Below are 14,469 nucleotides of genomic sequence, written 5' to 3'. Positions count from 1 at the left end.
AAGGCTAGTCTCTAGAAAGACTACTTATTATTACTTTTAAAAAGCTATACTTATTCTTTAGTACTAAAATTAATTAACTAGTAATAAGATAATACTTATAAGACTTATTTATAAGAGGTTCCTATTCCCTTATAGACCTACTAAAGGTCTTCTCTTCCTCCTTAAAAGAAAATAAAGTACACTTATAGTAACTATAGTAGTTATATAATAGTAAGACTACTATAGCCTTAAGGCCTATAGTAGCTATAAAGGTATATATATAAGCCTTACTAAAGGTAATAGTTTTATAAAATATCTAAAAAAAAAAGAAGTATTAGTAATTAAGTAAAGTAGTATAATAATATAAAAGATAATAAGTTAGTAATTAATTATAATAAAAATAATAATATAACTTATAATTATTATTATAGTTATTAAAAAAAAAGAGAAAAAAGTAACTATAAATTTAGCCTTAAGGTAAATATTTACTAGTGTATAGGCTAGCCTTATAGCAAGTAGCCTTACTAATAAGAACACCTAATGCTAATAGCCTATAATTATATAATAACTAGCCCTTTTACACTAGAAGAATAATTTTTCCTTTATATCTAGGTGTATAGTAACCTACGCTAATGCCTAAGGGGGTATATTATGCAGGATATTGCTGACTAACACTGCCTTCTAGAACAACGTTGCTTATTAATCTAACCCTTGCTCCTAAATATGGATACTTGCGGCAGAATCCACTAAGCAAGGCAATATTTAAGGAACATGGATTATAGCACTATAGATAGAAGAAACAAGCCACTTTCAACTACATGAATTGCCCCCTAAACGCACTGCTTGATGATAAGTTCCTATCGACGGGGGGGGGGGGGGGGGGGGGGCGTCTCGGCCCATGGCGGAGCTGAGCAGACTAAGAGCCATGGATGGCGCCGGGCATTACAAGTTCATAGTGTCCAGCCCGCCGGGCTCGAGTTTTGGGGAACGGGTTGAATAGATTGCTTAGATACGTGCGTGCCAGAGGAAAGACCGAGCGGATTCCCACGAGGCGCCGGGGAAGGGCTGGACCATATCGACGAAAGACTCGGCCAGCCCCAACTGGGAACACTAGGAAGAGGATATTTGATATGTCTCAGCACCTTATCAGAGGTCATTTGACACCAGGAACGCAATCAGTCATGCCATGGTTGAGGAATGCCAGATCATTGACCGCGGGACAGCCAGACTGGACAGCTGGGAACCGAAAAGACATGCCAGTCGAGCCCGTCAATCGGGATCGAGTCGTGGGGTCAGTCCCCTCCAAGCGAAGGAGTACCGGTATGAGCCCAACTCCGGGCAGCGATCTGCGGATTCTTCAAGTGGTGAGCGAATGGCCATCTGCAGGAACGCGCCTTTTGGCGGGGTCGGAGACGTCAGACGTCTTTCCCCCCAGGTTCCCTCCTCTAAACTAGTTCAGCCAACATCTCAATCCCGCCACGGCACGAATACAAAATCAAGATGCCGAACGAACGGCAGGGGGGGACAAAGGAACGGATGAAAGAAAAGAAAACCAGGTTCGCGAACGAACGGTGACGTGTGACCCAGTGACGACAGATGTTCCGGCAATCGACGAGGATTGTTTTCAGCAAGAGATCGGAGGCCGCGTAAGGCGACTGCTGTACGTACTAGGTAGTAGCTGCTGTTCTGGGCCTGCATCACTGCAGCGAAACCTGGACCCACTGTCTGCTGTGGCGTGGTTACGGAGAGGCCAGTGACAGGCAAGGCGCAGCGTTCCGTGACTCCGCCATTCAGGTCGTCAGGGTCCTACGGCGATGCCCCACCACCACCTACCGTTGCCGCTCTCGTCTCCTCCGTCGCCGCCGAATCCGGTTAATGTCTGGATGAGGCAGGGCGACAGGGGTGTGGGTGTGGGTGTTAGTGCGAGTGCGGGGGGCGTTCCAGCGAAAGGGGGTTTTCCAGCTGAGGAAAGAAGGCGCAGAATGCTTCGAGTGGGGATTTCGAAGGCCAGGGCAGCTTTTGTCATTTCCATTGACAATGGCAGGGCTCGGGCCCTCTGGAGTATGAATACTGTCTTAGGCCTCGAATACGTACGGGGGGTTAGGTAGTAGAGAAATAAGGTGCATCTCGCTGGAATGCCCATCCAAATACGGCTGGTGGTTAGTAAGGATAGGAGGCTGACTCGCACTGTGACTAGGTTTATCCATCGTTTAACAAGTTTCTTAAGCATAGATTTGGAGCTTAAAGTACAATGTTTGTCGACCTTGCCGGCTTGGCTAAGCCCTGGCATAGATACCGGTCAAGAGTCCGCGCCAAAACCCGGAGTAGACGTGGACGGTTGAGGCCCAGACTGGAGGTCAAACAAAAAACGAGAGAACTGGCGGCAGCGGCGGTCGGCAAAGTCATGAGGTTGGAGCGTCTCATCCAAGTCGGTCAGAGGAGCTGCTCTGCAGTGGCTAGTCGACGGGCGGGACCAGTGAGGTAGGCGTCAGCGAGACACTCGAGAGACACCGAGCGAACCCACAGTATCGTTTGATTGGCATCATTGGATCATCGGGTGGCGCTAGTAAATCGAGTTGGAGACGAGGTGAGGATTGACCAGATACTCTCGGTTGCGGTCCAAGGGGGTTATCGTTGCAATGTTTGTTTGGGCAAGTTTCTTGGGTACATGAGTAGGTAGCGAAGAGCTGAGCAGGCCGCCGTCAAAAGTTTGGCTTGGGCAAGTAACAGAATCCTGGTTTCCGTCGGGCCCCCTTCTCTCACTCTCTCTTCTTCTCTCTCACTCTCTCTTGCCTTTTCTTCTCTTTCAGTGCCCCTCTCTCCTTCTTTTTGTTTCCCTCTCCTTTTTTTTGCGTTTTCGGAAACCGACCGAGTCTGTGAGTCGAGTATTGCCAGGGGGGGGGGGGGGGGGTTTACTACATCGTATGTATAAAAATAAAAAAAAACCCTCGACCATGACAGAGCGGAGTCCACGGACGCGTGCCAACCATCCTACCACATATTGCGATCTGATGGGATCCTGGCTTTAGGTGAGGAGCTAAGGCTGTCTGGGTTAAACAACGCTAAACCTAATGTGTCTTTACCTTTGGGGACGGATTTGTCCGACCTTGCTGGTTCACCTACCGACGCCAAGGTATTTACCTACCTAGGTAAGATAGGTAGTTACGTGGATCGCTATCTTGCCGCACCTCACCACAGGTTGGCACTGTTTTCGTGATGCGAGACAGGCGGCATGATGCGGCGGTGAGGTGAGATTTGCAACAACGTAATGCAACACTGCGATAGGTCTCCATGATATAAACAGCATGCATCCCGCCCGCCCTCCCGTGCCGCGGCGATTTTCGTACAGGAAAATCCTTGGATACCATCACTCCTCTCCGCTTGCAGACTCGCCGCATAACGAAGGGCACGTCAACTTTCGGTCACGGCCCATCATCGCCAGCAGCCAACCATTCATCCATCGAGGGTAGAAACTTGATTTGCGTCACCCGCCTCCAACGGCCACGCGCTTGCTCTCTTCTCTCTTTCCTCGCACGAACCCCGACACTCTTCTGACAAGGCCAAACCTCACGAACCTTGCAACCATCTACGCAAACCGTTTCATCATCGACTCTCGACACTCTTTGCTTTTTCTGCAAAGCCCAGCTTACCCCTCCTACCGCGCGCTTGTTCAGTGGAGAGGCCCTCCCCTCTTCAACTTTCGTCATCGTCTTCGGTCCTGCTATTCGTCGCCAGAAGCCAGCGGTCGAGCAAGCAAAAAAGGAAATACCTAACCACCCAGACGTTTTCTCTCTCGGCCATCTCTCTGCCTAGAAAGGCTCGAGTTCGAAACCAAAGTCCCGCTGCGGTGCGCCAAGACTCTCCGCCGTCCTACCACCTGCTTAAGACGGGATCCCCAGCGAGGTTCCACCGCTGACGCTTCACCCCCTCTCCCAAGCGAGCGGGATTCCGGCACATATCGTACCAATGGCTTGCGCCGGCCAAGGTGAGCCATGCCGAATTTCCTTGTCTGTCGTGTCTTTCCAAGCTTCATCTGTCGCTGTTCCAAACCCACTCCCCGTCTCTCCCGCCCTCGGAAACCCCCTCTCCGTCCGCCACTCATCATTCCATGATCCATTCAGCCAGAGGAAACAGACCGCTGGCCAGCCGGGGGTACCCATGTTTCTTCCAGAACAAGATGAAAACTCGTCCACTCAAGTCACGCATGCTTTCCTTCTACCACATTCATTCCTCTTCGCATCCTTTCTTTCCCTTTTGTTGGGGTCGTTGGGAGCATCCCACGAGACACATGGAGAACAGTGTGGCATGGTCAAAGTTCGAAACATGACACACCCAGACACCGACCGTCATGACTGCTCTGCATTGGCATGGCTGGGTCCCTCATGCAGGCAGGTCATGCCAGCTTACTTTTGTGCTATTGTGCCCTAGTGGTGCACAAGCTGCCTGCCGTAGCTGCCTACCCAAGCAAAAACAAAAAAGTATCCGTACAGAGTCGTGTCTATGCAGCGAGGAGAAAATAAGGAAGATGGGGGGGGAGGAGGAGGTACAGCGTACCTGCTCCCCCACCCGTCCACCCAGCCCATCCCAGTTATCCATTCGTTGGCGTGGCTTGCCACTGCTCTACACAGCACAGCACTGCGGCCAGTCATTTAGCACCTTCTTACCACCTCCTTGTCTGCCTCTCGTAAGCGGGAGCCCATCCCGTGGCCGAGCCGAGCGAGAGCGAAGCACAAGACAGCACTTTGTAGCCATACACCGGCGCACAGGAGCCGGGAAGCGGAACAGCGTTACGTGTTTCCAGATGCGGCGCATAGGCCAGTAGCCACATCCATCCGCTTTGCTTTGCTTGACTTTCTGACTTTCGACTCTCTCGGCCTTTTGCTCTAAATACCGTGCCCGTCCCACCCCCCCTTCGCCCCAGTTCCTGTGGTTGCTTTCAGAGTAATACCTAGTACCCCAAGGGGATCTGTCTCGCCTTCTCATTTGCCCATTGCTGCTTTCACTGCTCTCGTCTCGTTCCTGGGGTGGCCCGTCTCACTAGCTGCCACTGCCTTTTTGAGAAGGATTCGTAATTACCCAAGACGCTAAAGGATAGAACGGCAACTTCCAACACGGAACCCCGCCGGCGGCGTCTCGCCCTTTGCCTCGGTCTTCACCTATTATTCGTCTCTTTGTTTCCCTCTCTTTTGTCATCCTCGGAATTCCAATTTCCCTAACAAACCGTCACCAATTACAAAGAGATCATTTTCTCGTTTTCTCTGGCCCCCCAGTCTTTCCATATCTACCATCACATACCCAACCACTGTTCAGTTGAATATCAGCCCTGCGACCACCACCACCACCGCCCGACCACACTATACTATCGCACTACTGCCACCGGATCATTGCCTAATCCCCCCCACAATAAACTAAGACCGCATTTCCCTCGCAGAGCCTTACACAATGACCAACGCACCACGGAGCCCGTCGACCAAGAGCCAGGCTAGTCTTCGGGACACTGGCTTCCCTGAGCCCTTCAACGGAGGTGAGTTGATTATCCACTTCAACTACCAGTTTGTCATAAGAAGATGGGGGGAAAAAGTCTGACAACTCCCAGAACGCAACACCACACTGCCGCATCCCGACGCCAACCTGTCACCCGATGCTGTCATCTCGCAAGACGACATTAGCGGCCAACGAGTAATGGCCCGCACGCGGCGTTCGTTCCTTCAGAAACACAGGCGTATCATCAGCCACGGCGTCATCACGCCTCAAATGGCCGCACTCTACAGCCAAGAGGCCCTGCTAGAGTCCGAGGCCGAAGCTATTTTCGATGCCGACGGGCCGTCCAACGCCAGCCACTTTAGCCTACCCGTGGGCCGCCCGCATAGCAAGGACGGCTCCGAGAGCATCGTCTCCCACACAGCCGGGGACCTCTCGCCCGTCTTGTCGGCACAGAGCGGCAGCAGCCGGAGGAACAGCTTGTTTCAGAAGTTTGGCCTGCGGAAGTAGGGGCGAGCCCGGCTGAGCTCTCCTAGATGACGGAGGGGGTTAGGCAGCGGACTGTCAAAACCATGTGCCACGCACGATGAAGAAACGGCCGAAAAGACTGTAATAACAGACCACCTACAGCGCAAGCGCGGAGTTATTTTGATATATTAATACTTTGGGTTGGGATTTGGATTGGGATTCGGGATAAGGACTGGTGGGCTGGCTTCGGGGCCTGGTTTTAGGTTTTAGGAGCAACGGGATGGCGACCAAAATGCATTGCTGGGAAGGCTTAATGCTCATACTTGGTGTCGTCATCACTATCATCGTCAATGCCAGCCTTGCTGGCTGGGACACTGTCCATAAGAATGGACATTTACCTCCGAGGGACGATGATAATACTATCGTTAGACAACCAGTATCTTCATAATTAGATCATTACATTGCAGGGTTCTTGCAAATTGGTTATCTCCCTCTATCACTCTCCCTCCCCTGTCTGCATGTTTATATGCTTGCTGTGGACAAAGACTCATAAATGTGCCTCTCATCTGGTCCATCATCCGATGGCCAACCCCCTCCCACCCTGGAGCTAGTCTCCCCAATCCGAACCCATTCCCACCCCCTATACAGGAAGACTTTCCCCCCCTCTCTCTCTGTCTCCCGTCAACCTCATGGCCACCCATCCCTCCCCCCTCCCCCGGACCAAAAAAAGAAAACAGCATCTAGCTGCCGCGGTAGGTGGTGTAGCTGTAGGGGCTCAGCAGCAGGGGAACGTGGTAGTGCTGGCCCTCGCGGACGGTGAAGACGACGACGGCCTCGGGGAAGAAGGTGGCGTCCTCGCCGCCAAAGTAGGCGGCGGTGTCGAAGCGCAGGGTCCAGCGCGAGGGGCCCTGGAGGCCGCCGAGGACGTCCTCGAGGGTGTAGACGGGGACCTCGCCCGAGGCGGTGGCGTCGGAGAAGGGCAGCCAGGCCTTGACGCGGCCGTCGTCGTCGGTCTGGGACTCGAACTCGCGCAGGACGCCGCCGGTGGTGGAGGGAGAGGAGGAGGAGGAGGAGGGTACCGTCGTCGAGAGGTGCACGCGCACGCCACGGGCCGGGCGGCCCGCCGAGGTGTCAAGGACGTGGCAGGTGATGCGGTCCTTTGTCTGGGACGCCATGTTTCGGTTTTTTTTTTCTTCTTTTTTTTCCCCTTTGTTTCTTTCTTTCTTCTTTTACTTATTTACTCGATCCGCTTCCCTTTGTTCACTGCGGTGTGAGATCTGCGGTGGTTGTGTGTGTGTGTGTTTTTTTTTATCCACTGTCTTGTGTGTATGTGCTTCCTAGGTATGTACACGTTGCGGCGGTGGGAAAGGTGAGAGGCGATGTTGGGCCGGGCTGAGGGATGAGGCTCTCCCGACGGGTGATGGCGGGGTAAAGATCAGGGCGGTGGGCTGGCGAAATTGCTTGGCGGGTTGGTCCCCCCCCCCTTGTACCTGGCGGAGTGGGGTCGGGTCGCTCACGACAAGAAGTAAACGGATTTTGGTTCTGCCTCTTTGCAAAGGGACCGGTAGTAACAAAGCTACTTATGCTTCTTGCGGATGGCTCGAATAGATGTTCAAAGAAGGATGGGAATGTTGTTTTTGTCTAGGAGGGCGGGTGTGGCCTGCGGCAGATACATATATATTAAAAGCGAAGCCGGCGGGGAGAGGAAGAAGTAGCGTCGCAGGCCGCCGTGATGCGATGCGATGCGGGAGGGCCCCACTTACTCCAGGCTACGGGCGGCTCGCCGAAACCAACCACGACATTCGATTTCCCAGGCTACAGAATTCCAGGAATTGAAAGGGGGAACGGGACATCTACCGGTTGAAGGGCAGATGGTTTTAAAATAGAAAAAAGCACACAGGGAGACGGAGCCCCTCGTTTGGACGGATGAACTGGCGGCCGTCGCACAGGTACTGCATTTTCTTGAAAGGATGTCGGACCTGTCACACATGATGATGCGGGGGAGGGACGACTTGTGTAGAGACATCAATAGGATACTCTCAACCACAGACGCTAGTCGAGTGTTGGATCTTTTGCTTCGGGGTTTTCCCTCAGTGTTTCGTTTTGTTTCATTTTTGTGATTATTTCTGTTTTAACCATTACCCTACTTGGACACTCCTGATGAAGCTGTGCCAGTGGCTGTGGTGCCAGGAAGGGGGCACAGACGGTAGATGCCGGGCCCGAGGAGCGGGAGCCCCCGGAAGTGTTCTGAGCGGCAGCGTCTTTCGTAGGTAAGCAAGCAAGCAAGCAAACAGACCCCGACGTCATTGGCCCGTGCGTCCCACTTTCGCAGAAGCGACAAGCCACAGCTTTCTCGGCGGACTCTTTCGACCGAACACACAACACACCAGACAATGGGAATCCGACCCCCAAGAAGGCGTTAAGAAGGGCCAAATTACATGGCATTATGCCTAAACCCGGGCTCAGGCCCCCGGGGCCGCCAGCAAGAACCTGCGGCTTCAAGGTTTGATGCCAGCATTTCCCCGGCCTAGACCACTGGATGGACCGCGCGCTACCGTCCATTATCCGCCTGCCTCGCCGCGAAGCAGTTGCACCCATCACGCGTTGTTTCTCTGCCGAGATCTGTACGGGGAGACGACTCGACACTAGGCGGCACCGTGATATTTGGGTGATGATCTCACCTCTGCTCTGGGCTGCGCGCGGAGTCTTGGTATTGCTTGGTATTGCTTGGTATTGCGCACCACGCGCGTCAGACCACCAAGAAGCTTGGCTCATGCCCCGGCTGACGTACAACGACGCCGTCCACTGAAAACCGAAAACACGCCATTGGCCCCAATCCGACAATCGCCATAGGGGAACGAACTGATTGAATCAAGGGAAAATCACCGCCAAGGAGCCAGGTAAAATGGCCGCAACCCACCGCTCTAGGCCTCTGGCCTACGAATCTGTACAAAAGCATCTTGGACCGCCGTCCTCTTCTCCCCCCCTTTCCGGGAGGATCACCGTCCCACCGACACCCATCACGTTTCTTGTCAACAGAGCCAAAGTGAAGAAGAAGAAGAAGAAGAGGAAGAAGACCCCACACGGGCACACCAACCACAAGCCTTGATGGCGGCCGTTGACCACCCCGTCACGAACCTCGACGAGGGAGTCCGGTACCTGACCCAAGACGAGATCAACTCCTTTCTCGACGACCTTGACCACAACGGCGACGGCTACATCGACTACGGCGAGGTCGAGGCCAAGCTTGACGCCGCCCACGACGCGCTCACCCCGCAAAACCAGTCCAAGCCGCACCACGTCATCCGGAAGAAGGACCAGCCCCAGGACTTCTCGTCCAAGCAGCAATCGCGCGACGAAAACCGCCTCCGCCATGAGTTCCTCCGCACCATCATGGGGCTCCCCGGCTCCCACCCGGGCACCACCTCGGACCCGGCCGCCGATGAGCGGAGCCGCTCGCACCGCATTCCGCGCGCCGACTTCGCCTCCCGCGTCCGCGAGTGGAAGATCCCCTCCCTGGAGCAGGACAAGGACTCGGAGGACTCGCAGAAGGACTACGTCCGCAAGCTCCTCCTGTCCCGCCGCCTGCGCGCCTACTGGGCCGTCCACGGGCCCGAGATCGTCTTCCTGGCCCTCGTCGTCGGCTGCACCCTCGCATTCGGCGTCTGGCAGTGCGTTAAGTACGTCACCCAGACCCGGTACCGCGCCGCCTTCGGCTGGGGCGTCGTCATGGCCAAGACGGCCGCCGGCATGCTGTACATGACCTTCTTCTTCCTCCTGCTCAGCATGTCGCGCTACTTCTCCACCTGGATGCGCCGCTCCTACTACGTCTCGCGCTTCGCCAACTGGGACCTCAGCCAGTCTTTCCACATCAAGATCTCCATCGTCGCCCTGGCCTTCGCGACGCTGCACGCCATCGGCCACCTGACAGGCTCCTTCTACCACGGCAGCCGGCCCGCGAACCAGGACCGCGTCGCCGAGGTCCTTGGCCCGGACATGGTGCCGCGCCCCTACGTCGGCTATGTCCGCACCCTACCCGGGTCCACGGGCATCGCCGCGCTCGGCTCCTTCTATATCCTCGCGCTTCTGAGCCTGCCCAAGGTGCGCAGATGGAACTACGAGGTCTTCCAGCTCGGCCACCTGCTCATGTACCCCATCATCGGCCTCATGATGGCCCACGGCACGGCGCACCTGATGCAGTGGCCCATGTTCGGCTACTTCCTCGCCTTCCCAACGCTGCTCATCCTCGCCGAGCGCGCCGTCCGCGTTGGTACGGGCTTCCACAAGATCAAGGCGACCCTCAGGGTGCTCGACGGCGAGACGGTCGAGATCACGGCCACGATCCCGAGCGAGCGCATCTGGAAGTACCAGGCCGGCCAGTACGTCTTCCTGCAGGTGCCGGCACTCAGCACCTTCCAGTGGCACCCTTTCACCGTCTCCATCTGCCGGGGCAGGGAATTCCAGCTGCACATCAAGACGGACGGCAACTGGACGAAGCGGCTGCGCGGGCTCGGCGGAGACTCGGGGACCGCCGAGATCGACGTGGGCATTAACGGCCCCTTTGGCGCGCCGGCCCAGCGCTTCTACGACTTTAGCCACACCATCATCGTCGGGTCGGGCATCGGCGTGACCCCCTTCTCGGGTATCCTCGCGGACCTTCAGGCCCGCGACGACGAGGAGCATGGCGGCCCGACGCACGACCACGGCCACGCTTCTCAGCATCAGCACCGCCACGACTCGGAGACGACCGTCACGGCGGAGAAGAAGCCGGCCGACAGCCCAGAGAGGAAGGACTCAAAGGCGACGGCAGCCCCCGACGCTAACGACCCCAACAAGGCGCCCAACCCCTCAGAGGCCTTCGCCTTCGCGGCCGACTACCGCCGCGTCGACTTCCACTGGACCGTCCGGGACCGTAACTACCTCCTCTGGATCGCCGACCTGCTCAACTCGGTCTCGCGCAGCCAGGACTGGCACCGCCGGCACGAGGGCGCCGACCAGCACCTCGACATCCGCATCGCGACGCACGTCACCCAGAAGCGCCGCAACATCGTCACCCACGTGTACCGCTGGCTGCTCGAGATGCACCGCACCGACGAGCACCCGGAGAGCCCGCTGACTGGGCTGCTGAACCCCACGCAATTTGGCCGGCCTGACTTTGACGACATCCTCGACCGGCACTACGAGGACATGCGGCGGTTCCGGGCGAGCAAGCGGGCCAGCATGAACGCAGGCGCCATCGGAAGCGGCCTCAACGGCAGGGAGGAGGAGGAGGAGAAAAAGAAGAAGACCGGTGACGGGGGCCGGGCCGACGCTGACGCCGATAGCATCACCGTTGGGGGCGGAAATGGTAGTGGTGGTGGGGGCAAAGACGGCCCCTCTCGCGGCGCTAGCGGCGGATCATCGTTGTCATCGTCCAGGCGGGATGTGGAGGTGGTGGAGGAGGAGGAGGAGGAGCTCAAGGTGGGCGTGTTCTACTGTGGCGCGCCGGTCGTCGGGGAGATCCTGGCGGACAAGTGCCGGCAGCTCTCGGTGCGGGGTCGGCAGGACGGAAGCAAGATCGAATACCACTTCATGAAAGAGGTTTTTGGGTAAATGGATTCACCCAACCAACAACTGGATTTACCCCAAAACCGTAAATTCATTCCATGCAGATATTTGACTTTTTTGTTATTTATCCTAGATTCGCGTTGGCTAAAATGAATTTACCCAAGGGAGGGTAGGGGAGGGGAGGGAAGGGAAGGGGGGTGGGGAAAGAAGAAGGCGGGATAAACGGGCGTGCGCCGCCGGCTCAACAGTAGGGTTTCTCGCGGTTGTCAAAGCTCTCCCCCCTTCCGGTAGTGCGGCTAGTTGGGTGATGACACCTGGATAAGGCCGAAGGCAGACAAAGGAGAGGGACGGTCGGAGAAGACATGGGAAGGACAAGGAGTTATCGAGAGTGTGTTTTATGATATAGATAGGGCAGACGACGACGAATCCTTTTTTGGAAGCGCCCCCCTACCCCCCTCCCCAGTTCAAGAACCGTTACTATATTTCATTTATTTTTATTTTCCCTTCTTCTTCATCTTCCTCTCATCTTTCTTCAACTTTTTCCTTTTGCCGCTAGCACGACGCCGTCACGCAATTGTGCCCGTCATTGAAGAAACTCTCGTGATTGGCGGGCTGGCTGGGGGGGGGGGGGGGGGCTGACTGACCTGACCTTTGCCACTGACTAACTGCACACACACACACAGCTTTTGCCGCTAGCCGCCGCGCGATGCTATCCGCCATTGGATTGGTTTAGAACCGCTTCGGCTCAAACGACTTCGCCCTGTCGTTTTCATGGTTTTATTTCCTCCTCTTCTTTGCTTTTTTGCCTTTTTTTCCCTTCCTGTGCCGATCCTCTCTTACTCGTTACCTCGCTCTGCTCGGGTCTTTTACCATGGTATCATATCATGCAAAAGAAAAAATAAAAGGAAGAAAAAAAAAAGGGCTGAAAAGACCAGGGAACATCGCAGCAGGCCCGGTAATTTCCAGGATGATAAACCCATGAACCTGGGCGAGGGGGGAAACCTTTACCTGCCCTGCCCTCCCCATACGTGCGTCTGGGAGAAAGTGGGTTTCGCCTTTCTTTCTCTTCTACATAGGAAGGAAAGTCTCTATGTGAATGACAATCATCTTCCCCCCCCGACGAACGGCAGCCAGGCGAGCAGGGATCCTGGGTTCCGCGGGGTGGAGGAGTTGCGTGGCGCGTGGCTATTCTTTTCCCCTATGTACTGCGTACGTGACTCGTCCGTTCTCTCCCCCCTTCTCCGTCGTCTGCCGACTTGACACATGTCTTGTCTTGGTCTCGGTTTGCGTCGCCGGAGACCACCCCGTCCCCCTCCCTATAGGTATACTCTCTGCTCTGGCGCTGTACTGGGACGCGTCGCCTGATCTGCGTGCGTGCGTGCGTCTGTGCTCGTCCACCTCGCCCTGTCCCTTCTGCTTCCAAATGAGAGGCTGGAATACTACGGAGTACTGTCGGTGTAAGAGAATGGTGCCAAGCAAGATGGAGGCCCTTTCCTCGCCTCGCTTGGCTGGCGAGACAACATGGGGAAGTTGGGAGCGGGTACTTGTGCCAAGAAAAGAATCCCGCCGGGGGGGCGTAGATCACGGCCATCAAGGGGGAGGGGAGGGAGAGAGACTGCAGAGTGCGACCGCGGAAGCAGGCACGCTCGCACGCTCCGGGCCTAACGACTCTCTACAAGAAAAAAGAGAGCCGGTAAGCGGGACAAAATAGATGTGCCCTTTCTCCGAGCCCTCTTTCTCCCCCTTCCCTGCCGACGGCGGCTGAGACGTAGGAATTCTGCCGAAGCGGCAGCGGTGTTCTCGCACGCGCACATGCTGCCTCTCTGCTGCCTCTGCTGACGCGATGCTGATGCAGCCACGAATGATGACACGGGAAACGTCTTCATCAGGGTTTCCCTTTCCCTTCTCTTCTATTTTTTTCTTTGTTTCTTCTTCTTCTTCGGACGACAGTAGTCTTCCCCCTTCGTCTTTCGCCCGCTACAGAGTATGGTGCTCGAGATCAAGAGGTCCCGGGGGTAGCAAGCCGGATCGCCATTGGGTAGGTCCCGACGACAAGATGACGAGGCACGAGACGATCAAGGCCGGTGCGAAGGGTCCCATCAGCCCCCGGAGACAGGACGGGCCATAGAACACAAGCCCCTCCTGACGCTCCGGCAAAGAAGAGGACCCTTTGTTCTAGACGCCTTCGCATGGCGCCCCGCCAAGCGCTGTAATCTCATGTCGAGAGACCAGATATCAACCCGGGACCTCAGTCCCCTAACCTCCAAGGCACTGCATTTCGAGCCGTAATCGCCAAGGCAGCGAGAGCTGATCTACGTCGGCCTGGTCGTTCGGGTCCAAGTGCCGTAAACTAGCGCGTATGTGCGAGAAGAGGCCACCGCAGGGCGAGCAAGGCGGGATGGCATGTGCGTTTGGATCTGCTCGCAGCGTTACATCGTCCTCCAATCAATCTCTTGGCATGCAGACTTTTGATGCGCATTTCTGCCGCCGCTCCTCAAGGCCCGAGAGTGGCTGCAGGGTTCCTGGACCGAACGGCACCGCTGTACCTAGTACGAAAATGGACGCATCGGTTTCTGGGGCTTGGGGGGGGGATTCGGCTAGCGGTGCCTGAGTGAATCGATTGGACCGGGCTGGCCGTGGGCCGCGGGCAGCGAGACACCATGGGAATGTGGACATTCCACCAACTCGATTGGCCCCTACCTGGGTTCCTAAACTTGGGGCGTGCCTGAATACCGAGATGGCACGACAGGCGAGCTAGCCCTGGTTTTCTCCATGGTTCTGGTTGGGCTGTCGATCGATCAACAGTGTTTCGCCGCGTCCGGGCTTGGGTGTCTGAAACGGACAATGCGTGGGTGCCGGGATGGACGTTGGAGAAAGAGGGGGGGCTCGCCAAACGTGTCGTTTGAGCCTCATCTTGAGGCACTGAAAGATACTCACGGGAGATTAGGCGTCGTAGTAATCCCGCGTCAGCCAGATGCCACACCATCAATCTGC

At 55.8% G+C, this 14,469-nt stretch overlaps 5 protein-coding genes across 5 annotated transcripts; 4 read left to right on the top strand and 1 right to left on the bottom strand.

The window, feature by feature from the left end:
* Window positions 1-3,939: 3,939 nt before the first annotated feature.
* LY79DRAFT_56809 (uncharacterized protein) lies at window positions 3,940-4,909 on the top strand. Its single transcript, XM_060558942.1, has 2 exons — window positions 3,940-3,964; window positions 4,101-4,909. The coding sequence occupies exon 2, from the start codon at window positions 4,328-4,330 to the stop codon at window positions 4,799-4,801; it is 474 nt and encodes a 157-aa protein (XP_060408174.1). The 5' UTR covers window positions 3,940-3,964; window positions 4,101-4,327; the 3' UTR covers window positions 4,802-4,909.
* Window positions 4,910-5,421: 512 nt separating this feature from the next.
* LY79DRAFT_674321 (uncharacterized protein) lies at window positions 5,422-5,970 on the top strand (the record flags this gene model as incomplete). The annotated part of the gene is made up of 2 exons (XM_060564281.1): window positions 5,422-5,503; window positions 5,576-5,970. The coding sequence occupies 2 exons, from the start codon at window positions 5,422-5,424 to the stop codon at window positions 5,968-5,970; spliced, it is 477 nt and encodes a 158-aa protein (XP_060408173.1).
* A 615-nt stretch (window positions 5,971-6,585) lies between these two features.
* LY79DRAFT_570770 (hydroxyisourate hydrolase) lies at window positions 6,586-7,229 on the bottom strand. The gene has a single exon (XM_060559189.1). The coding sequence runs from the start codon at window positions 7,101-7,103 to the stop codon at window positions 6,669-6,671; it is 435 nt and encodes a 144-aa protein (XP_060408172.1). The 5' UTR covers window positions 7,104-7,229; the 3' UTR covers window positions 6,586-6,668.
* Window positions 7,230-9,036: 1,807 nt separating this feature from the next.
* On the top strand, window positions 9,037-11,520 carry LY79DRAFT_527732 (FAD-binding domain-containing protein; the record flags this gene model as incomplete). Its single annotated transcript, XM_060555958.1, has 2 exons — window positions 9,037-11,259; window positions 11,359-11,520. The coding sequence occupies 2 exons, from the start codon at window positions 9,037-9,039 to the stop codon at window positions 11,518-11,520; spliced, it is 2,385 nt and encodes a 794-aa protein (XP_060408171.1).
* A 625-nt stretch (window positions 11,521-12,145) lies between these two features.
* On the top strand, window positions 12,146-13,063 carry LY79DRAFT_570764 (uncharacterized protein). Its single transcript, XM_060559188.1, has one exon. The coding sequence runs from the start codon at window positions 12,247-12,249 to the stop codon at window positions 12,733-12,735; it is 489 nt and encodes a 162-aa protein (XP_060408170.1). The 5' UTR covers window positions 12,146-12,246; the 3' UTR covers window positions 12,736-13,063.
* Window positions 13,064-14,469: the final 1,406 nt, after the last annotated feature.

The sequence above is a fragment of the Colletotrichum navitas genome (assembly GCF_030913465.1).
Source record: "Colletotrichum navitas strain CBS 125086 chromosome Unknown LY79scaffold_117, whole genome shotgun sequence".
Lineage (NCBI taxonomy): Eukaryota > Fungi > Ascomycota > Sordariomycetes > Glomerellales > Glomerellaceae > Colletotrichum > Colletotrichum navitas.
The sequence above is the reverse complement of the archived record's forward strand: the minus strand, read 5'-3'. Positions and strand labels throughout refer to the sequence as shown.